The sequence below is a fragment of the Trifolium pratense genome, linkage group LG1 (genome assembly GCF_020283565.1).
Source record: "Trifolium pratense cultivar HEN17-A07 linkage group LG1, ARS_RC_1.1, whole genome shotgun sequence".
NCBI lineage: Eukaryota > Viridiplantae > Streptophyta > Magnoliopsida > Fabales > Fabaceae > Trifolium > Trifolium pratense.
Window position 1 is genome coordinate 41,769,145 of NC_060059.1, and position 25,051 is coordinate 41,794,195.

At 32.0% G+C, this 25,051-nt stretch overlaps 3 protein-coding genes, 2 long non-coding RNA genes and 1 pseudogene across 15 annotated transcripts; 4 read left to right on the forward strand and 2 right to left on the reverse strand.

The window, feature by feature from the left end:
- Positions 1-789: 789 nt before the first annotated feature.
- LOC123886369 lies at positions 790-1,687 on the forward strand. The gene has a single exon (XM_045935694.1). It carries the CDS (start codon positions 1,092-1,094, stop codon positions 1,488-1,490), a length of 399 nt encoding a protein of 132 aa, XP_045791650.1. The 5' UTR covers positions 790-1,091; the 3' UTR covers positions 1,491-1,687.
- A 3,508-nt stretch (positions 1,688-5,195) lies between these two features.
- Positions 5,196-11,045, reverse strand: LOC123886375 (S-adenosyl-L-methionine-dependent tRNA 4-demethylwyosine synthase). Its single transcript, XM_045935700.1, has 8 exons — positions 9,193-11,045; positions 8,954-9,069; positions 7,757-7,932; positions 6,699-6,889; positions 6,529-6,615; positions 6,080-6,237; positions 5,747-5,957; positions 5,196-5,661 (listed from the first exon to the last, which is right to left on the reverse strand). Exons 1-8 carry the CDS (start codon positions 10,054-10,056, stop codon positions 5,509-5,511), a joined length of 1,956 nt encoding a protein of 651 aa, XP_045791656.1. The 5' UTR covers positions 10,057-11,045; the 3' UTR covers positions 5,196-5,508.
- Positions 11,046-11,841: 796 nt separating this feature from the next.
- Positions 11,842-16,278, forward strand: LOC123886397. 11 transcript variants are annotated; one of them, XR_006801289.1, is made up of 10 exons: positions 11,842-12,004; positions 12,082-12,126; positions 12,233-12,286; positions 12,717-12,798; positions 12,892-12,967; positions 13,714-13,737; positions 13,971-14,040; positions 14,705-14,802; positions 15,334-15,446; positions 15,628-16,278. It is a non-coding gene; the product is annotated as an uncharacterized LOC123886397 (long non-coding RNA). The 11 variants fall into 11 exon arrangements; XR_006801291.1 differs by having other exon boundaries at positions 12,918-12,967; XR_006801290.1 differs by having other exon boundaries at positions 12,746-12,798.
- A 1,534-nt stretch (positions 16,279-17,812) lies between these two features.
- On the forward strand, positions 17,813-19,311 carry LOC123886389 (annotated as a pseudogene).
- Positions 19,312-20,971: 1,660 nt separating this feature from the next.
- On the reverse strand, positions 20,972-22,295 carry LOC123886418. Its single transcript, XR_006801295.1, has 3 exons — positions 22,005-22,295; positions 21,103-21,204; positions 20,972-21,001 (listed from the first exon to the last, which is right to left on the reverse strand). It is a non-coding gene; the product is annotated as an uncharacterized LOC123886418 (long non-coding RNA).
- Positions 22,296-23,040: 745 nt separating this feature from the next.
- LOC123886394 (AAA-ATPase ASD, mitochondrial-like) lies at positions 23,041-25,032 on the forward strand. The gene has a single exon (XM_045935714.1). It carries the CDS (start codon positions 23,209-23,211, stop codon positions 24,613-24,615), a length of 1,407 nt encoding a protein of 468 aa, XP_045791670.1. The 5' UTR covers positions 23,041-23,208; the 3' UTR covers positions 24,616-25,032.
- Positions 25,033-25,051: the final 19 nt, after the last annotated feature.

Below are 25,051 nucleotides of genomic sequence, written 5' to 3' on the forward strand. Positions count from 1 at the left end.
TTAGTGATATTTCTTATCTACTCACTCACATCTTCAATCAAGTGACCTCTTAAAAAATAAGATGTTTTTATTTACTATCATGTCTTATTATAAGTATCTAATTTATAATACTTTTCTTGCATTTAAATTATTTGTCACTTTTGAGAACATTTTTTTTCAACAAATCCTCATTTTCTTATTATTATTTTTAAACAACCTAACTATATTCCACTACTATTATTTTTAACTACTCCAACATCCTTACACATAAATATGTTTTTCCAAAAATAATATAAGTATTTTAAATCATACATATACTATTTTATTATTGAATTCAACATCCTTTTTCTTTTTAATGCAAAAATTCAACATCCTTTTATAAGAGACATGTGAATTAATAAAAATTAATATATTTAATAGATTAAATACATCAATTTTTATTAACTTATGTCTAAAATATAATTTAAATATAAATTGTTGTTTATATAAAATACCATAGACAAGTAACCTAAAAAAATGTAAATATATCTTCGTAAACTTAACTCAGTTGATAGAAACATCACATTTTATACATAAAAGCCGAAGTTCGAACTCTGAATATCCTATCAACTTATCTATTTAAAAAATGAAATTTCTATAACGTACTACCTAAATCCCTCACCACTAGATTAAATCCGGCGGCTTTAAAATGGAATTTCTATTCTATAGGTACTACCTAAGAATTAAAATGTAAATATATAACCTTAAAAAAAACATATAATATGAGACGGAGAGATAAGCCGCGTTTCCAAAATATTGATTTTGGTCAAAGATATTGGTCTACTTGCTTTTAAAGCTTATACTTGCTGCTTGCTACTATATTGCAAAAAAATATTAGAGTTGAGAGAGAGAGAGAACTTGTGTGTGTGTGTTTTTTTCTTCTGAGAAAAATATTCATCTGTTTTCTTCTCACCCTTTTTTATCATTAGACATAGTATACATATTTTTATTTTATTTGTGATGAAAAGGGATACATAAAAGAATTGATTTTGATGGGTTTGTGTAATGTTTTCTAGATAGAGAGATTTAGAGAAACAAAAAAAGAAGGGTTTATCATAAAAATATTATCATTTATGGGTAAGAAGCCACAAAAAACAAAGGAAGTTTGGGCAGCAATAGCTGAAGCATCATCAAAAATAGATGAACAAGAATCTCAACCTCAATCTCAAACTACAACTACTAGAAAAAGAGGTAGACCTCGTAAGATTGTTGTGAAGATGGAAAGTTCAGAAGAAAAAGCAGCTATAATGATAGAGAAAAAACAAGAAGGTTCTACAAGGGAAAGTTCAATGGAAAAAGAAAGTATGAACAAAGAAGAAGGAACAATTGCAAGAGCATCATCAGAAGAAGCATGCATGGTTAGAAAACAAGAGATTCATGATGATGAACAACTTCCAAAAGTTGTGTCTTGTAGAAGCAGCAGATCAGCTAGGCGTAAAAGCAGCAAACCCACAAAGAGTAGTGCTCAATAATTCTATATTTTATTTAATCATTATTATTATTATTATTATTATTATTATTAATTATCACTGCTTAAAATCATTAATGCTTCTTTTCCATGAAGAAATTATTATTAGCAACTCCTTATATTATTTGTCAATGTTTTAGGGGGATTTATATTTAAATTGTTATTATTATTAACTAGTTTCACTCTTTTCTCTTTAAGTTATTTCATGTTTTTTCTTTCTATTTTTGGTGATTATTAGTTTTATTATTATCTAATCCTTATTGAACAAACCATATATATATTGTGTTGTGATTCTTCTGTGAGTTCAATTCATTTACTTGTTTTATTTATTATAATCCTTATACTAGTGATTGAAAATATATATGCTTGAGCTTAGGTATTTTCTTATAAGTTAAAATCAAACTTTTTGTTTTTTCTTTACCCTCATCTTTATAACTATATATGTATATCATCGTCCGTTTGATGTTTGCATATATATAGCTATATATCTGTAGTTGGATTGCAACAATTGCATCGTGTCTATTTTGATGGACATGAAATGTTGATAGTATGTAAGTGTTTTTATTTTTTATTTCTTTTTATATATATATTAATTAGCTATGGTACTAATTTGCTTCAAGTTGATTAGAAAGAGGGATATTTATTAATTAATATTATGAAATGAATGAGGGAAGTATATATGGTGAGAGTGGAGTTATAGGATGAAGAGGAGATTAACAAAATGACATAGATACTTTTAAGGTAAGGAGATGGTAGAGGAACATGAGTTGAGTTCTCATAGATCTCACCACTCATCACAGACTGAGGGAGTGGTCGCTATTAGCAATACCAAATAAGGGTAGATGATTGGATATTTGATCATGGAATGTTTTTTTTTTTTCAAGTAGTTTAGTCAATCACTAAAAAATTTATCCTTTAAGATAAATACGTGGTGTATATATATATATATATATATATATATATATATATATATATATATATATGCTTTGTTTGGATTAGTTTACTTTTGAGCTTATGCAAACAGCTTATGTAATTTTTATGTATTATTATAAATTTGTTAAGGTAGTTTATGATAAAATAACTTATAAAAATACAATTGCCACTGATGTGAACTTATAAAATAGCATAAAACAAAATTTATATTGCATAAATTGTTTGCATAAGCTTAAAAATAGGCTAATCAAATGGGGCCATAATATAATATCTCTTTCAACTGAGTTAAACTCAAGGGATTCTGAATATTTTTTTTTATCTATGAAAAAAAATGTTGAGACGTGTTTCTTATATAAATTGTTAGTTTCTTTAACGGATTATTTACATCGCTGCGTGGAGAGAATTGCATATAAAATTATTTAATTTTAAATATATTTTATATAAAAGTAGATTGATTAATAAATTTAAAGTTAAAAATATCGATTGCAGAGACAAAAATTCTAGTGTCAATTTTAAATTAATTCTAGGTCAAAATCGATTATGATTATTTTATTGATTTCTACAGGTCAAAATCAATTATATTTATATTGAAAAACATCTAACTATATTAAAATCAATTAAACACTTATTAGTTTTTTTTTTACAAAACACGTATTAGTTTTTTTTTTTTTAAGCAAAAACACATTAGTTTTGTCTCTTTAAAAAAGTGAAACTAAGCATAGACTCAAGTTGAATATCTTAGTAAAAAGTGAGTCATTTTTTCAACCAAGATCACTCACGTTTGGTATGGAACTGATTAAATTGATTTTAAATAAAAGTAAATTGAATGTTAAATAATTTATGATAGAATTCATTCACATAAAAGTATGTTAACATAAATTTACGTCCCCATAAACAAAGTCTAATTGGTAGGATGCTGCATTTTATATACAAGGTTTGGGTTCGAATCATGAATCTCCAACTTATTCATCTATAAAAAGCATTATGTATATTAGTTTTTTCACTTATAAAATACCTAACTTTCACTCTCACACTTACCACAACAATTAATTTAACTTAAGTAGAAAATTACTTTTCAAATCAACTAACTACAAATCATTTATAAAGAAAAAATCAATTTCAATAAACATAAACCAAACAACACGTACATCTCCAAAATTAAACCATGCATAATGCATTTCTAACGTTTGGCAAATTTGGGTCAAAGTACAAGCTCACATTGACTACTCCATGTACCACCATGCCCAAGCATCCCCCGTGCATTACACGATGGTGTGGTGTCATACTAAATTTATAAATAAATAGTGCCTTATAAAAAGACAAGAATGTATCTATAGACTAGTATAATAATGCTTGTCGAAAGCATTGCCAACCATTCAACACGTGATCTCTACTAGTTTCCTTATTGCGTTTTATCTTGTTTTTCGCAACTGTTTTAGTGGTGTTTTTATTCTTGGCCTGGTCAAGCTTATACAAGTTAAATAAAAATGGTGCTCCTTGCGATTTGAATAATGAGGGACAAAGTAAATATATTATAGTACTATAAATTATGCATTAATATTAGCAGCTAATGAAGTAGCCTTGAAATTATTATAAAAAAAAAAATGAAGTAACCTTGAAATTGAAATGTGAGTTCTGAAACCGAAAGATTCCATCACGGTCCAAAGTTGTCCTCAGCTAACATGTCCTTATCCTTATCATAAGCTAACAGCATGTCCTTAGTTAAAGTACATAGATGAAAAATGGGTTTAATTGAAAGGGACTACTACGAAAAATTGAAAGCATGTTTAAGGAAAAAAGGGAAATATGACTTTTATAAGTCTAAGACTTTGCTGCAAGTTCAATGGGTTTGCAACTTGCAACATCTTACATCAAGGACGACGAGTAGAACTAGAAACCAAATTTTAAAAATTAGGCCACACATACACAGTGAAACATTATTCGATTTGAGTGTGACTCACAATTCCACAAGTTCAATGCATATGAGCAGAGTGGGTGATGCAGCATGGAAGAATTTACATTATGTAATTTTTGACTTCAATAATATATATTCAGGTTGCTATTTAATAAATAAAAACATAGTACACTGCCACTTAAAAAGATTGGGATTTTATCATTCTAATAACTAAAATACAAACGACATCAATTTAGTCACTAACACATAGAAAGTGATATTTTCAGCCCCACAAAATAATAAAAGAATAACGACAGCATAGTTGACATCAATTCAGTCTTTCAAAAATAAAATATAACATGAATTTAATATTTCAAATTTTCAATCTCATGGATTTTGTATAATAGTAGTATGTTTTGATATCACATAATATGATTGGGGGATCAAATCGATGCCAACTAAACCTCTCAAGGATCGTCCCGTGAGCTTAGCTCAGTTGACATAGACATTGCATTATATATGTAAGTGGCCGGGGTTCGAACCCCGGTCATCCCACTTATCCCACCTTAAGGGTGTAATTTCTAGCCACTAGGCTACTTGACCCAAAAAAAAACCTCTTAGGGCTAAAGCAAATACTTATTCTTTAACAAACAAATAATGAAACTGTGAAGACTTGGAGAAGAGTCAATCAAAGTCAATAACTACCAAGGTTATTATAACTAATGAACTCTAAGAAGAAGAAAAAAAGAAAGAGTGAGTGCAATATTGTCCTGAGATTTACACATTTTATTTGTTTGCACTGCATTATGATTCCCACTTTACCTTCCTCTCGTCAAAACCAAAATACTGTCGTGCTAGCAACTAAATTACAGCAGAACAACATTATGCAATGCTATTTCGTATCTATTATTATTGCAGCCAAAGCCCAAGCATATTATTCCAATCTCAATTTCGAAAACAAATAGCTGCAAGACAAATCTCTATATTCTGCAACTACAATAATTAATTAAAACCACTAAACAAAATTCTCTCCTCAATTGCCTTGAATTGGGAAAACATTGGAACTTAAATACACCAGAATAGTTTAACCACCTACGTCTAAAGCATTGTATTACAAAACTATCCTGTAATGCCTATTGAGTTACACACGTAAGTAAGATAAAAGGGGAAACGGATGTTGGCTGCTCCTAAATTTCTAACCTGATTCTTTGCGACTCGACTTGTGATGTCTCTCTTTTTTATATCTTAATTGTGCTGGATCAAATCCACCTTCCTCAGCTCCATAGACAGCCCAAGCTGGTGTGGCAGCCATATAATCTTTGCTGTCAAAAGTACTTCCAGAAGCCACCTGAATTTAAATTGACGATAAATTTCATAAACGAAACATTAACGGAATTTCAGTCAAAAATAAATAATAGGACAAAAATATCTACCAGATCATGAAATTTCTCATAGTCTATCCATGTATACCACTGGCCATCAATTTTGAACTTCTTAGTTTTTGCTAAAAGCACGCAACATGAGTGAACATGCTCACAGGCAACTTCATACTCCCCTTGGCTTTTCAGAGCCAGAGCCTCTGAGAAAGCTTTCACGTCGGCATGCCAAGGGACATTTTCCATTGTCAATTTTGATGTAGCGGTCCTATGAAGAGTTCATTGTCATTCAAAGATGGTTCACAGGCAAAAGAATTTAACTGGACTAAGGGGCAGAGAGAGAGAGAGAGAGAGAGAGAGAGAGAGAGAGAGAGAGAGGAGGAAGCTTACGAGCCACAATATGTTACTCCCTTGATTTCAATAAAGTCGGGTTCTCCTATACTAAAGAGATTATAATAGGCATCAACCTCTTCAGCATTCCAACCTTTCACAAGGGTCAGACGGTATACAGTACGCTGATGTTTTTCCTTCAGAGCAGTCAAGGAATCCTGGCACATAGATATTGAAATACATAGACAGGGTGATCAAGAGGACATGGTATCATCAAACAACAGTCAAATAAAATCCATGAGAATGTAAATGCTATGCTAGCACAGTCACCCCTGCTTCAGATGGCAGTCATGCAGTAAAGAGTCCGTGATATATTAACTAAACTCCAAGTCATCAGAAGAAGGTATTTCTTCTAAGCTGATCCTTAGAGTAGTTACAATTCTTAAATCATGAACTCATGATGTAATTATACTTTTATAGATTTGCACTGAGAATGAAAAGATACTCACAATAAACCTTTCCCAAAAATCTCCAAAGAGTGGTCTATCAATTGCCTTTAGAGAGTCCTTTGTTCCGGCATCAACACTGACATATAACTGCAAGCGGCAAACAAGAATATTAAGTTTAACTTGCTTATCCAACATGTTTTTAAATTACGAAACTCTGAAAACCCCAAAACCTGAGTGATTGGCTTCAGCGACTTAATTTTCTCTGGAAATTGTGCATTTGTAACTAGAAAAGTGGAAATCCTCCTTCTGTGCAACTCATCCACTAGTGCATTTATCTCTGGATACATAATAGGTTCACCAACAAGAGAAAGTGCACAATGCCGTGGTGTGAATCCTTCATTTAATCGCTCCAAGGTGACTCCTACAGAAAGAAATGAGTCAATTTTGAAACCACCAACATTTTAATTTTAAGCATGTCGGTGCAAAAATAACAGTTATGTTGTAGACTCGACCAATTGTCCACAAACTCGTGATTATATATGAATATATACAAGTCTATGCAAGTCTACTGAAGTTTATATAAAAAGGGTTTTGTAAACAAGTTAATTCCATTTTAATACTTAAGAGTCTTAGACTCATAGGACTCAGATTTGAGAGTTAACTTGAGAGTTTGACAACAATAGTTATAGTGTGTTCAATTCATAAATAATACTACCGTTGTTCGTTATTATAAGTACCATTTGACAATTTCACATATTAAACAAATTAGACAGTGTATTGAATTTGTGCATTTTGTGAATAGTTGATCCAAAGTTGCCCATCAATTAATGTTTTGGGTAAACAATGACACCAACATATAATATATAACTAGTGGTATTTTTTATTAAAAAAAATAATTAATGCACCTAGTAATATGAAAATGGGATATAGGGACAAAATACATTTTCAAATGTAGTATATATTTAGGGACAAAGGTAGTAACGTATAAAATCAAATAAAGGTTACATGACAATCTCATGCTAGAAAAATATCAAATAAGAGAATATTTACTTCAACGAAAAAAATTGTTCTCCCTTGACCCTTCTTTTTCCCTCAAACTCCTCCACTCAAACATATCCCCAGTGCCAATACTTTTGTGGTGACAGGAAGTGTGCATGTTATGATTAGGAGAGCTACTCTAGCTATAATTCACTATTAACCTATTTAAGTCCATAAACCTAACAATAGTGTCATTTTGAAATGAAAATAACATAAATTTACCGGGGAAATGAAAATAGCTTAAATTTACCGGGAACTCCTTTCATTTGTTTAATCATATTTGTATGCTGCTCTATTGCAGAATTTACAATCTCTAATGGATCGTCCATCTCCCACTGCCAACTTTTTGCTACTGGATTTGTGTGATGCCTCCAGCAGAAAACACATTTATTTGCACATGCCAAGCTGGGGGTTGCCTCCATGCACCTGTTTCACTCATAAAAAGGTGAAAATAGTGAACATCACAGATGAAGTATTATTGCCGACAGATAATGTAGAGGATAAACCCATGAACAGGATCAGAAGTTCAGATAATGTGCAATGGCAAGTACAATTTCAGCACATTTCAAATACAAGCTCAAAGTTACTTTCAAACAAAAATACACCTTGTTTCTTTTCTCTTCCTGATTACCTTACCATCTCCGATGGTAAGTATCTTGCCCAATAAGAAGTGGTACTTATTGGGTACTACCATTGGGGGAGAAAGAAATGGGTACCTATTGAGAAGAGGTGCTAAAGTAAGCACACTCTCTTTGCGGGACCTATGTTTATTAATATTAAAAATTGAAATGTAATGATATAGAGTTATTGATAGATGATATAAAAGTATTAGTTGGTCCCATTTAGTAAGTTTTTTTGAGGTGCTGGATTGGAGAAATTGAATGCTTATTGGGTACTATTATTCAAAATAAAAAATTATAAATAAGTGATGTGAATACGTGGGGCCCACTTAAGTACCCAAAAGTGCGCTTCTCTATTGTGGATGCTCTTGTTAGAAAGCTTATGTTTATTCAAATTTAATTTAATTTCAATCTACCTATGATTAAAAAGTGTCACACCATCAATGAATCTGATATTGACAAACAAACAACTCCATCTTAAGATTCAGATTTCAATTGGCATACATGAGTTACACAATGACATATGATAATAGAGTTGTCATATGGCACGACAAATGTACGAAGCTCAGGCCACCAAAAGGACAAAACTTACATGCATTTCCATACATGCATTTCTTACTTTTCCTCTCACAAAGAGGTAGTTTTTTTTATTAAAAAATAATTTTCTTTTATTTTTTCAAAATGAAAAAACACAAATAACCACCTCTTTGTGAGTGGAAAAGTAAGAAATGCATGTATGGAAATGCATGTAAGTTTTGTCCAACCAAATCCTAACCAGACGTGAACTTAAATAAATATTAGGATTTAGGAAGCCAAGTTGCCATTACCTATGACTCTCGATTCCATAAAATGAATGCTTGTAACAACCACCTCGACCACGAAGCTGTGACTTAGTCCATCTACAAATCTTGACACCACTATGTGAACCAATAATCTTATATCCCTGCAAATTCATAACATTTTTTAAAATAAATCGTATCTTATCTAACAAAATTCAACTAAGGTCAATACACTAACTAAGCAATAGAATAAATTGGAATCCAATAGATACACAATGCATATATACCTGTTTCACCAAATTTGCTCTTATCACAGGAGTCACCATTTGTTTCTTGCCACCATTCAACTTCCCATTAGTCTCCGCCACCGTAGCCACGGACTTCCTCGAAGGAGCTTTACCGGCAATGTCTTCAAGATCAACAATATCCGATTCCACCTCTTCCTCCTCCTCATCATCAGACTCCTCTTCATCAGAACTCAAAACACCACATTCCTCCTCCCCATTCTCCAAATCACCACCATCCTCACCACCACCCCCTTTCAACAATTCAACAACCTTCACACACCACTTATCAAAAACCTCATCCACATCACCACCATCAACATCCCCTTCAAACAACGGAATCATCTCAGCACCGCCCAACGCCTTCATCCGTTTAACAATCTCCTTACCAACCGCATTAAAAGTCTCACCATAACCTCGACTACCGACACCGAACACCGCAAACCTACACTTAGAAAGCAACAACGAACCAACTCTAAAATCTTCAGAACTCTCAGCAAGCCAATCAGCAAAAAATCTATAAGCAGGCGGTGGTTTTCCGTCTTCCCAAGTGGAAGCAACGATGAGAAGGATCGTTTCCTTAGGGAGATCTTCGGGTTCGTAGCTTCGTCCATCGATGATTTCAAATGCGACGTCGTTTAAGGAAAGAAAACGGTGGAGACGGTTAGCGAGGGATTTGGAAGTTCCGGTTTCGGAAATGAAAAGTATCTTAGGGAGATTGAGTTTAGTGTTAGTGTTAGGGTTAGGGTTTAGAGAGAGGTTTAGTTTGAGGTTTCTTAAACGGCGAGATTTATAGATGCAGTAGAAAGTTGTGGCGGAGAAGAGAGCAAGGAGTGTGAGACGAGTAGAGACTGAAGATAACGGCATGGTGATGGTGATAACGGTATGTGTGTGTGATTCAGTTATGGTGGAACTGTTAGTGCGTCATTTGTGTGCGGTGGTGGCGATCGCCGTGGAAATGGGAGGAAGAAAACACGAAGACTACTACTACTACTTCCGTGTGGGTTTAACGGGCCTTCGTTTTTAAGGCCCGGTTGTTTTATTAATGATATTTTCTCTTTAGGCCTCCCATAGATCTTTTATACCTTTAAATATTTTCATTTTGTCTTTGATAAAAATTTCGGTTCGTAGAAACTGAATTTTTTCTACGAACTGAAGTTTTTATTCAAGGGAAAAGAAGTAAAATCCAGGGGGAAAAAGAACCATGAGGACCTAATGAGAAAACATCTTTATTAATGGGCTTCGCTCAAATCATGAACTTGGAGATTTTCTTTTGTCATCAATCTTTTTCTCGCGCGTCTTACGAATTTACAAAAATAATCATGTCCGCTATTTAGGTTGAAGATACGCCCCAAAAATACTCTATTAGATTTGTTTTTTATAATGTCTGTTACCGCTACTAAGTAGCGACTATATTTTTCGAAAAAAAAAATCATTTTTATAACGTCCGCTACTTAAATAGCCGATGAATTTTTTTAAAATAGGTAAAAATGAAAATCTGTAGGACGCCAAATGAAAGCAAGATGAAACTTGGTCACCATGTAGCAAGATGAATAAAGATCAAAATGAAAGCAAAATACATTGACTCTAGAGGTGGAAATAGGCTAGGTCGAACTAGACTTTGTCAAGCCTGAGTCTGACCTGTCAAAAATTTGAAGGCATGAGTCTGGCCTGTGACCTATCATAGGCTTATCTTTTAGGTTTGAGTCTGACCTTTTGAAAGTCTAATATGGTCTGTTAGTCTGTTTAAAAGCCTATTTCATATGAATATATTTGAATAAATAATCATATTTATTTTTAAATATACTTATGAACTAATAAATCAATGTTCTTTTGATATATAACATGATATGTTAGAGACTTTGACTATATATGTCATCATATTTCAATTCTAGTTTATAATAATACATTTATATATGTGAAAAACTAATGTCGATTAATAAACTTAAACTACTGAAAAAGTTAATAATTTATAATTTAATCAAGGCACAAATTTTAATATATAAATAATAATAGTAGTAAAAATATTATTCATATTAATTTAAATAGGTCGGCATAATAGGATAAAAGGCTTTTTTAATGGCATGCAGTCTAACCTATTTAACTAAATAGACTTCTAAAAAAGCTTTGGCCTACTCTATTTAAAGAAATATGCTGGTCTGGCCTGAGCCTATGTAGGCTAGGCTTGACCTGTTCCCACCTCTAGTTGACTCTTAAGAAGAGTTATTTCTCTTTCTAAGACTCTGTATCCGATTAAGACCGACTAATTTGAGGATATCAATTTCACCTAGTAAAGGTTCATTTGAACTCAACTTTTTGTTCTATCCAACACAAAAAGTGGCACTAATATGATATTATCACGGTTAGAGCATCTTCATCGTTGAATAGCAATGTTAAATGGCAAAACCAATTCTTTTAAAAATAATATTCATCGCTCTAGGGGACACAATGTACCACATATATATGTATATTTAAGACAATTGTTTCATATGTATTAATTATACTTGCAATTCAATCAACGAAAAAATTAATTAAATTATAATACCTTACGAGCTCCTGCATATATTAATGTCTATCAATTGAGATATGAGTTAAGTTCATGAGAATAAATATACAGCATTTTAATAATATTACGATTGTATAAATGTAATCCTATCTATTAACAATAGAAACCGCTTCACATAATACTGTTAGGGGCAAAAGAGGCGCGTACCCAGCACCTTCTCCCTCGTCCCCCGACGCTGTAGCTTCAAGAAAATTGCGCGTTTTTCAAATCCCTCTCCAACTGAGAATCTCACTTTTGTCCTTCATCACTGTAAGATTTTGATTCTATTCCTTTTATATTCTTATTTTGATTCTGATGCTTGCTCAGCACCTTCTTCTCCATCGCAGCATCACACAAGTTTTCCATCCACCTTATAAATACCCTAATCAATGGTATGGCTTCATCCTTCGGATTTGAGCCCATTTTGTTGCTTTTAATTGTAAGTTGCTTTGTAATGGATTTTTCATTTGAGTTGGTTTCTGATTTACATCCATGTAGGAAGGCATGGAGAATGAAGGTTAGGGTTGTAAGGATTCCTCATCTCAATTCTTGGTAAAGTTCCATCTTCTCCATGCTTATTTTTTCTACCCATAACTTTTATGCATGATAAACATTTTTCCCTTCTCATTTCACGCACTTGAAATATTTGTTCTTTTTGCAAATTTGTATGCCAGATTGTTAAAATTTGTGAGTTGTTATCCCAGTATCAATTTTAGTTAAACTACTTGATTTATCAATTTTAGTTAAACTACTTGATTTTGGGTGTGGGTAGTAGTGGGGATAGAAATAGAATTAGTAATTGAGATAAAATGCATTGCAGGTGTTTGACAAAATGCCCATGTGGAAAATTGTGGTAGCTACAATAGAACTATAAGTCATGAACTTAATTTTGAATGTCTTTATCTGTGGCCTTTATAATATGCATCATTTTAACCATATTAGACAGGTTTTTTCAGATATAATCTTCTAACTATACATACAGTTTTCTTTGTGTGCATAAAAAATCTCTAGCAAATACAATATTCTAAAGGTTTGTACACAATTTCATATCAGTTTTGCCATAGGTAGGTCATTATTTTCCACAATTCTGTTTGCTAAATTAAATTTGAAGTATTGATTCAATTATGAGTTATTTGGAATGGTTGATACATTGATAGATGATTATATAAGTTTGATTCACTAGGCGACGAGATTCAATGGACAACTTTAGAAGACAATTGTGAGTTGTGGAAGGTAAAGTTAAGCCTTTTTCAGTTTAAATTTACAACTAAGAGGAGGAGTTAATTTGCAAAAGCACAATTGATTGGTCTTAAAATGAGTTTTTCCTTCACGTTAAATAAGTTCTTAAACTGCATATCTTCTTTTTGAAAATTCTTACCAATTGAATTTGATCTCAATAAAAAATTGTTATTCAAGTTTTCTTCAACTGTGTATTTAAATATGATCTGATCCAAACCTTCCAATATTCATGAGGCATGCCTAATATTATTATGTTTGGGTTCGATTGTCTGTATTTTTAACTCTTACTGTTATGTTCATTTTCATTACATGTCATGTTGATTTTCATGTAGTATTATTTTTTTACTATATTGATATGGATATATTTTGAAGGGGAAAAATTGTTGCACTCATATAGCACAGTTTTAGGTAGGGATCTAATTCTTTTTTTATAGCTATATTTGTTATAAACTTAAAAATGCGAACTAGGTTGCTCATGCATGATATTATATAACTCTGCTTTTCCTGTTAGGCTTAACTTTGGGTATGACTTCGAATTAATTAAATTTGTTAGTGTCTCACTGCCTTATTTCTGGTTATGATATTTACTTAAATGTCATCATGTGTATTTTGTTAGTATTCTTTTGTTATCTCTCTTTATGTTATCAGCTGATGCAAATGTTTGATTTTTTATTGCCTGCCACTTTCTAATTCAGTGGACGACAATTTTTTCCTAACCTTAAGATGGTTTTGGTCTGCAGATCCCATGATTATTCAAGCTATTGGTAAGAATCCATACTCTTAACAAAAGTCTTGCCAAATGTTAACCGGAGATACCCCATTTTTGGTGTTTTTTGCCTTTCCCCGTTTGTTATTCATCTACATTTCTTTTCAACTATTAGTTTGATTGTATGTATTTCTTCTCCATGAACACAATCGGGTGAGAGAGATTCTCTCATGATTTCTGGGTTTTTTTCTCCTCATTTATTGTTTTCTTTTTCTCTATTTTTTTCTTCAGCAACAGGAAATAATGGCAGAAAGTTTGGTATGAGAGATGAAAATTGCTTGACTACATATATGTATGTAAGGTAATTATAGAAAGGGATGGAAAGACGCATCAATCATTTATTTTATCTTTTGTTTTTGTAGGTTATGTTTATATTTCTGGGCTAAGAAACATGGTTCAAATATTTTAGAAATGAATTCATTGAATGAGAGATTGATGAAATTTACTCTTCAGTTATGGGCTTTTTAATTTATGAAATAACACTTCATTTTGAGTTTTATTTGTTATTGGTTCATTACATCTTTTGTTAAGATCTAACTAATTCTAAATAAAAAAGAATGGAATTCTAGACGAAGTTGAGTTTTATGTTTTTGTTTTTAATTAGTTTTTAGTGTCTTCTCTTTCTAAGATGTCTAATCCAGTGGAAATTTAGAGTCTTTGGAATCAATGAAAAATACTTTTATCTTCTGCAATGAAATTGTTATATATGCAATGAAATGTAATACATGCAATCAAGTGTCATAAGAACCGTTTGTTATTTCTTGCATATTGGTTCCTCTGTGTTTCAAGGAATTTGATCCCTTTTAGGAAAGAAAGTTCTTAGAACTCATAAAGGTCTCAAACTTTTGGTCATTTTGTTTTATTTCATTGCTTTTTGTGTTTCGGTAATTATATATTTTTGTAAATCGTATCTATTTTAATTTTTTGCATCAATTCATTTCTTTCTTGGTGCTTGAAATATGCAGGAGCTAAAAGTAATGGAAAGAAGAAAAATTATAGCTTTCGGGGATTTTGGTCATCGAGCATTTCACAAAGGATTTTGGGGCTTTTGTCATTCTCATAGGTAAACTACTTTTAATGACTTGCTTATGGGAGATTGCTCCAGCACAACTTTTTACACTATACATATTTGGTTTGATAAGTTTATGACTAATTGAAATAGATTACTATACTATACTGCATATCTAATAAGTTTATGTCTAATATGAGTAAGTTTTTATGAAGATTACTTATTTCTTTTAGCGTTGTTAAACTTTGGCATATTACTTTTTGTGCAGTTCATGGAGAAAAAGAAACATTGTTTAAGGTTTTAGAACCAGCAGTCGCTGAATACTTTTCATTTTTGTTTTCCAATAATGCAAATACGAGATCTATTTATTTTTTGGATTTTCAATTCAGCAGTTAACTTTTCATTATTAATATTTTTTTGTGGTTAGAACACATTGGATAAAATGGGTTGCTAGCTATTTCCTGAAATAAAATTACATTTACCAATATTGTATAGCTTTATGTTCAATTTCAATTTCAATATTGTATAGCTTTATGTTCAATTTACATTTACCAATAAAATTACATTACCAATTTTGAATCCCAGTTAATGCCTTAGACTCAATGAAATGTGTGGCTGCTGTAAAAAGGAAAGGAGAAGTGCAAGAAGAGGATATTTGCATGAAGTTTCTCACTTCCTTTTCATTGATGAAGAAAGAGGTAGTACATTAATTTAATTTATTATTGCTATCTATCTTTTATATTTGTTCATCATCCTAAAAACTACAGACTTATATGAAGTATATAAAGAACAAAATAACAGTACATGGGATGCCATCTTATTATATTAAGCAACCACTTTACTTGAACATGTACTTATGATTGTATTTTATGCTATTAGGTGAGTGAAGATCCATTCATCTTGCTTCTTGCAAAGGTAGTAGAAGTTTTATGTATTTTGATTGTCTTAATTTAATTTTTTTTCCCGGTTGATTTGGAAGAAGCTGAATACATAGTGTTCAAGTACATATGGTGAATAGAGGAGGAATACAGAAATACAACTTATGATATGAGGTTAGGACTTGGGAATTTGTAAGAATGTGACATTAGTGGTAGTAATTTTTACTGTTGCAGAAATTGCACTGATGTATGGCCAATTGGTATTGCTTATGCTACTTCATGTATGCTGCCATAATAACTACCAGCAAATACATCGAATGAGTGCTCAACTTGGTCCATGTTATGTAGTCAAAACACATATTAAATGCTTAAAGAATGTATGTGAAGAAGAAAAAAAAGAAGCTATGTTAAGTATGTTAAGAAGTCTTCTCACATTCAATGATGATACACAATTTTATTTTTTTGAACAAATTAACTATATCTTTATGAATTGTTGATGTCAAACATGAATCCAAGATTGATCAAGTAGTTGGTACTTAAAGAAAATTTGTCTCAATGATGAAATTGGTAATGTCCATGTTAAGAAAGATTGTGAAGGCTGTGAAAATTGACAATGATGAATATGAGTTTAAGATTGTGAAGGTTGTGTCAATTGGACTTGTTTTATCATTTTTTTTTTTTTTGCTTCTTTCATTTATCCTTTACATTTAAGTTCAGTTTATTTATAGTTTTTAATATTTACAAAAAAAATAAATTACTATTACTTTTATCAAAAAGTGATTGAGACTTTTAAGTTTTAAATGCTTTTGCTCTAATTTTTGTTAATTTTGACACTATGTAAGTTTTTATTTGGTTTTAGACAAAATGATAATTACTACCGTGAGATTTCAGATTCAAACATAGATCAAAGTTTTAGCTTAATAATATTGCCATTTATAAATATTTTGATTTAAAAAAAAAATATTGTCAATCTAGACATTCTAAAAATTGTTTCTAATTAATTATGGCGTCAATAAAAACATTTGGAGTTTGATAATGATAAAAAATTAAGTTTTTTTTTTAAAAATTAATATCGAGTTCTAAATACTATGTAAACATGTTGCACCCGTGCATCCGCACGGGATTAACACTAGTATGACACAATAGAGGCAACTAAATAAAAGAGAAACTGTCCAAAATAAGTTACTTATATACGTGGTTGTGATATACTTAATAAGTGAGAGCACTAAGGCGTATAAGTTTGGATCTCTCCAATTCACTTTGATATAGTTTAATGTTTTAAAATTTTGAGTTAAAATAGAGTGTGCAATTCATTGTGATCTGTCAAAGTCTAGTGTGGTAATCTCCTAGGCCCTCATGAGTCAACAAATAAGCCAATAATTTTTTAACCTACAATTTTAAGCTTCTAGAATTTCTTTTGCGTGTAAAAACAAACCCATAATTTATACAAGTATATCTGATGTGGACAGTATGTTTACGTGTCCATTGGTTAACAAGAAAATTTCATGTGCATTCTGAAGTGCTAAAAAATCTTCGTTGATACTGCTAGGTTATTATTATCATTGTCAGTTTTGGTTTCAACAACTCTAATGGTTCAAAATGTTTGTGTTTGTTAGGTTTGTTGCATCGGTCATTTGTTCTGTCCATTGTGAGTTGTTGTGAGTTCATTTTGGGCACTTATTGTGTACCTTGTAGTATACTTTGTGCATACAATAGAGGATTTAAGGCCTTAATTTTAAATGAATTTGCCACAACTAATAAAATAACTTACCTACCCCTTAATCATAAACTACGTGGCTATGTTATTTTTGTATGCTGTGAAGCACAGACATAGACACGGACACAGACACGGATATCGGACACTGACATTGACACGTCGACACCGATAAAAATTTGAAAAAATGACATAATTTAGTGTAATCATAAGTGTCGGTGTCGGACACCGACACGTGTCCGACACGGACACGCCTAATCTGAGGAGTGTTGGTGCTTCCTAGTTTGTATGTGGTCAAAGTAGTCCAAGCTATGAAAATAACATGCAAGTCTCATTCAAGATCAACTATCAACATCTCATGATATGGTTTGTCTTCTTGCATAACAAACTCTTCAGAAACAAATGATCTCTAACTATGTTATATACATAGAAACCAATAATAACAAAGTTTAAACAAAGAAGAGAAAAAAAAGAGAGAAACAAACATGGGTGAACTTTGGGGTCTAATTGGTTCAAATCTTGCAAGCATTTTGTTTATATGTGCTATGATTCAAAGGTATTGTCCTAATCAAGTTCATACACTCATAGCAAAATTCTCACAAAAATTAGCAAACTTTCTTTACCCTTATGTTGAGGTTAGATTCATGGAATACATTGGTGATTACAGTAGAACCAATGAAGCTTTCACATCCATTGAACTCTACTTAACTTCAAAATCAACCAACCAAGCGAAGAAACTTCAAGGTGAATATGTGAAAAAATCTTTAGTTCTAAAGATGGATGAAAGTCAAGAGTTTCATGATGTGTTTGAAGGGGTTAAGGTTGTTTGGTGTCTAAAAACTATTGTCTCAAACACAAATCGTGTAACATTCTATCCAGCTGATGATAAAAGGTATTACCTTCTCACTTTTCATCGTAAAGATCGCGATTTCGTTGCTAGAACTTATCTTAACCATGTTATGGAAGAAGGTAAGAACATTGGTTTAAGTAAGAGACAAAGAAAGCTTTACACAAATTGCACAGGTGATTCTGATAAGAGAGGTAAATGGAGTCATGTGATTTTTGAACATCCATCTTCTTTTGAAACAATTGCTATGGATTCAAGAAAGAAGAAAGAGATTATTGATGATCTTGTTACATTTAGTAAAGCAAAGGAATTTTATGCAAAAATTGGTAAACCTTGGAAAAGAGGTTATTTGCTATATGGTCCTCCAGGAACAGGAAAATCATCATTAGTTGCTGCTATTGCTAATTTCCTGAAGTATGATATTTATGATATTGAGTTAACTAATGTGAAAACTAATGCTGAGTTAAGGAAACTTTTGATTGGAATCACGAGTAAGTCGGTTGTTGTTATCGAAGATATTGATTGTTCGCTTGATCTAACCGGTCAGAGGAAGACCGATTCGGTGAACGAAAAAGAAAAAGAGGAGAAGAAGGATGTTGTTGCTGCTTCTTTACAAGCAGCATCAGGTGAAGGTGAAAACAAAAATAAAATGAGTCATGTAACACTTTCTGGATTGTTGAATTTTATTGATGGGATTTGGTCAGCTAGTACTGGTGAGAGGTTAATTATATTCACCACTAATTATGTCGAAAAACTGGATCAAGCTTTGATTCGTCGAGGACGAATGGACATGCATATTGAGTTATCTTATTGTGGTTTTGATGGATTTAAAATGTTGGCAAAGAATTATCTAAGTATTGAATCTCATCCTTTGTTCGACACGGTTCGATGCTTGTTGGAAGAGACTAATGTGACACCTGCTGATGTTGCTGAAAACTTGATGCCTAAGGTAGCTAATGAAGATGTTGAGACATCATTGAAGAGGTTGATTCAAGCACTTAGAACTTCTAAGGAAGAGGCAGAGATGAAGGCTAAGAAAGAAGATGGGACTAATGGAGAGGAGGAGGCAGAAGATGCAAAAGAGAAAGAAGCTTGAGGAAGATGTTGGTAATGGAAAATCCTAGGAAACATTGATGGTTATTTTTATATTAGAGTCTTATATTAAATGATTAGTATGAATATATATTTCTATGCTTATATTAGAGTCTTGTTTTACATTATTATAAGTTAGATTAATATGCTTAATTTGAAAAGATTGTTAAGGTTATGCAACTTATGTTGAATTACAGACTGATCAACATTTGTACTTCAGATATTATAACATAGTAGGTTGAATATTTAGGACTATTAATTAAAAAGTGGTTAACAATGTTGAATTATAATATAAATCTTATAATGCAAGTTTTATGTGTGCACTTTTGGATATTTGTTACTTGGTTTTCTACATTTTTTTCTTCTTCTCAGAATGACGAGTCATTCTATAGTAATCCAACCCAATCCAGCCCACGTACACCCCTAATTGTTATACATGAGTTACCAATTAGCATACTATATCCCTGCAAGTCATTCAATTATTACATAGTTTTTAACTTAAAAATGTTTGTTGAGCTTTCATAAACTATTATTATTTGCCTCGCGTTTTAAACAAAAAGTGAGATTTTTTGTGTGTACGGAATAGTATAGCCTTTATTGAGACTAAGGGGCTAAAGGATCGATAGCGCTCTCATGTCTGGCTTAGACCCTCATTTTTTATTAAGGACGCGAGACACCAATGTTCCAACTTCAAGTCCGCGACACAACTTTTGTGTGCAAGTCTTCATGGTTTTGGTGTTAATAAATGTGTCTGACTATTTGAAGTCTGTGTTCAAATATTAAAAATGGAACTCTAATGAGAAAACACAAAAAATTCAAAAAAAAAAAAAAGACATTTTCTATTTAAATTGTACTGTAATTAACATAAAAAATAGCCATATTTGTAAATATAATATTTAAAAGTGACATCAAAATCAAGGTTGTTAGAATCAAATATATGGAATCAATACCTAAACTCGTAAATTTTTCCTCGTATACCGAAAATTATACCATTATGGTATAATCTAAATGGTTATCATCTATACCAATCGTTAGTTGGTTCAGTGGTGATTGGTGCTGAACTTGGTAGGGAGGACCGCGGTTCGATCCCCCACAACTGCGATCGGGAGGGGGCTGGAACCACTTGATGTCAGAACTGACCCCCGAACCAGATTCAACTGGTGGTGAAAAGCCGAAAAAAATAAATGGTTATCATCAAAGTCAACCTTGATGTTTTTTGTGCTATAGACCAAGTAAAATAATGGTGTCTCTCATAATCATATAATTACAATTGTTTCGTTTATATACTCCGGTAGATTGCAGATTTACAAAAATTAAACGAAAAAACTAAATTCTTTTAACATGAAAACTAATAAACTCTTTATTATATAGTCATGGGAATTGTCATTTATTTTGAATGAAATGTTTATCCCTCCAATTCATAAGGGAAATAATCTTTAGTAATCTAAAATTCAGTCAACAGATAAGAAAAATACATCAAGTATTATTTAAATTAGAGATCAAACTTATATACTCCTAATTGAATAAGGGAAATAATCTTTATAGTAATCTAAAATAATCTTTAGTATATCCAAGAACACTTAGATGAGATGGAGTGAGTCTCTTCTATTCTAACCAAAAAATCTTTAGACATGCAATAATGTTAAAACTCTTAAGAAAATTTTGTCACTCATTTACTTCATGCAGTTGCGTGCAGTGGCGGAGCCAGGATTATATTGGAGCCTGGGCACAATTTTAACCGCAATATTTTTTTGGCTAGCATGAGTCAAATAAGAAAAAACCAGCAAAACATAATCAAATAAGAGAGATGAAATATAACATACCAATAGTTAGGAGGCAACATTAGGTGGAGGTTCTTCTACGGCTTCCGATTGCACAACATTTGCATTCTCAATACTTTCCCTAGGAACCAAAAACCTCCTCATCTATGAAATTAAATGATACAAAATTTAGTCAAACTGATAATGCACAAAATAACAATTTTAAAACAATTTTAAAACAATTTTAGTTAGGATACTGCTGAGAGTTAGTATGCATATATTTAGAAATGACTTTGATTCTAGCCAATAGCCAGAGTTAGTATGCATATATTTCAACAATATAAATGAATGGAAACAGTCAATCGTGAGAAACAGTCTGCTGGAAACAGTATAAATGAATGGAAACAGTCTGCTGGAAGAACTTTTCTTACGGCCTAAATAGAAAGCAAGTGGAGATAAATAGAAAGCAAAGCAAAGTAACAGTTAGTGGCAATATTGACAGAAACAGGGTATTAAAGAAAATACAGAACACAGGAAAAAGAGCAGAATTTTGGCCTTATATTCCATACAATTTGGTGGCTTATCCTTACATATCACAAGCATATGATAAAAAGGCACCAGCTGGTTATGTGAAAAACTCAATGCAAGCATTCTCTAGTCCAAAAGGAAAGAATCCCTCAAAGAGGCCAAGAGATATTCTTTTCTTTTCTTAATAACAGGAGCATTAAAATCCCAATTTAGACCTTGAAATCCCAATTTTTTCTTAACAAATTCACCAAGTTTAGACCTTGAAATCCCAATTTTTTCTAAATAACCTAAAACATGAATCATATTTTTTTCTCATACTACAACCCAACATCAAAGGATAATGATTAATATCATCAAGTTAGACATAGAATAATAATTGGAATACCAATTTCTAAGTATTTTATGCAATTTCTCAATTTTAGGGTTGCTTAGTTTACCTGTGACTGCAAGAGAGAGGCTGAGAGCGGCGGCGGAGAGCGGCCTGAGACTGAGAGAATGAGAAATAGAGAGATTTGAGACCGGATTTGAGAGTGGTGCTGCGGTGCGGACTGCGGTGGTCGATCGCGAAAAGGAAGGAATGAAACGGAGAAGAAGGAGAAACGCGTTTACTTCTTTTCCTCTTGTTTCTTTTATTAATTTTTTTAAAAAAAAAAAAAAAAAAAAAAAAAAAATTTGGGGTGGGGCAGCCCGGGCACGTGCCAGGGCATGCCGGGTGGCATATCCGCCACTGGTTGCGTGCATAGAATAAAAGCCAGGTTTGCTTTAATCTTTATCTGGTGACTTTTCAACCTTTCTAACGACCAACACAAAATGGAAATGATGTAATATAAAGAAGTCATGATCCATGATACCTAACCCAAACAACCTTATTTGCTAGACGCTCGCAATATAAGTTAATAATTTCGATCGTAATTCGGTGATATTTAACCTTAGGTTTGTCCTCTCCTCTCATAAACTTAATTCCTGCCACTGCCCAGTGTGAATGTATACACATTTATTTATTTATTTATTTATCCATTTTCTTCCTAGTCAGATTTGTTGTTTTCTTTATAGCAAAGAGAAATTGGCTTCTACGTGTATGTTTGGTTTCAATTCTGGAGCGGCCAGAATTGATTATGGACATGTAGAATGGATTCTGACTTGTTTGGTTCCTCAAAAGTAAAATTGATTCTGCCTCCAGAATGAATTCTACTTGAAGCTAGAAATTGTAGTTTCTCATTCTATAATTGATTTTTACACTCAAATTCTTTGTTCAACTCAATTTTGTATGAATATATCCAAACATAAATCAATTCTATCAAACTCAATTCTATCAAAATCAATTCTGTCAAACTCAATTCTATCAAAATCAATTCTGTCAAACTCAATTCTATCAAAATCAATTCTGTCCACCGTAGAACCAAACACATACTACATCTTTTTGCCGACATTTGAGGATATAGACAAAGATACAAATCAACTTTAATGTACAATACAATAGCCACATAAAATTATTCACAAAGGATAAAAAAACTAGTTTTCTTACATACACACTTATAAAATATCCTTCACCTTTATACAAGACAAAACTAGAAAACCATTCATAAATCCATACCATATATGCAAGAGCTTAAAAAAAAGTAGAAGTGAAATCTAAAGAAAATGAAACAAGGTGACATGGTTGCTCAAATAGGATCCATAATAGCTTCTTTTATGTTTATTTGGGCTATTTTTCAACAATTTTTTCCTTATCAACTTAGGAACCAAATTGAAAAATACACTCAAAAATTAGCTACTTTTATCTACCCTTATATCCAAATCACATTCAATGAGTTCACTGGTGAAAGATTAATGAGAAGTGAAGCTTATTCTTCTATAGAGAATTATCTTAGCACAAAAGCATCAACACAAGCAAAAAGACTCAAAGGTGACATAGCTAAGAATAATCAAGCACTTGTTCTTAGCATGGATGATCATGAAGAAGTTAGTGATGAATTTAATGGAGTTAAACTTTGGTGGGCTAGTGGCAAAAATGTATCAAAACCAAATTCATTTTCACTCCATCATAACATCGATGAAAAAAGGTACTATAAATTAACTTTTCATAAACATAATAGAGATTTGATTTTAGGTACTTATCTTAGTTATGTATTAAAAGAAGGTAAAGCACTTAAGGTGAAAAATAGACAAAGGAAACTTTATACTAATAGTGGTTCTTATTGGAGTCATGTTGTTTTTGAGCATCCATCAACATTTGAAACATTAGCTATGGATATAGAGAAAAAGAAAATGATTATTGATGATCTTGTTACATTTAGTAAAGCTGGTGAATTTTATGCAAGAATTGGAAGGGCTTGGAAAAGAGGCTATTTGCTATATGGTCCTCCAGGGACTGGAAAATCAACTATGATTGCGGCTATGGCAAATTTATTAGGATATGATCTTTATGATCTTGAGTTAACTGCTGTTAAGGATAATACTGAATTGAGGAAGCTTTTGATTGAGACATCAAGTAAGTCTATAATTGTTATTGAAGATATTGATTGTTCACTTGATTTGACTGGTCAAAGGAGGAAGAAAAATGTGAAAAAGGAAGAGGAAGAAGAGAAGGATTTAAGAGAGAAAAAAAGTGGAATTATGATTGAAGAAAGAGATGGAAAAAGTAGTAATGTAACACTTTCTGGATTATTGAATTTTATTGATGGATTATGGTCTGCATGTGGAGGTGAAAGACTTATAGTTTTTACAACAAATTATGTTGAGAAATTGGATCCTGCATTGATTAGAAAAGGTAGAATGGATATGCATATAGAGTTGTCTTATTGTGGATTTGAAGCATTTAAGATGTTGGCTAAGAATTATCGTAATATTGAGTCACATGATTTGTTTGGAACTATATGTGAATTGTTGAAGGAAGTTGAAATCACTCCAGCTGATGTTGCTGAACATTTGATGCCAAAGACTGCTTTTGGTGATGCAGAAATTTATTTGAAAAGTTTGATTCAAGCACTTCAATTGGCAAAAGAAGAAGCTAGGAGGAAATCAGTGGAAGAAGCAAAGAAACTATGAAGTATTTATACTTATACAATATCGCAATTTAAGATTTGGACCGTTCTATCTTAAATTCCGACATTGTACTTTGGATTGTTTTACAAAATCAGAATATAAGTCTTCTGACCATAATAATCGGATGGTTGAAATTGCATAACTGCATGAATGCACGGTTTTCTCAACTTCAAAAATCCGATTCCATAGTCTATCAAGCATTAGAAGGTGAAAGGGGTGGAAGAAAATAGATAAGACATGGATAATATATACTCATCTTGTGTCAAATATAACCTTAGAAAATTATATAAACACAACTAATCCTTTTTTTTTTGTCTTAACCCTTCACTTCTCATATCAGATTATATATTGTATGAATATATGTGAAGTACTTTGCTATGTGGCCTTTGTGCAATTTTAGATATAAATCAGATAATTACACTTTAGTCCCTCTACTATG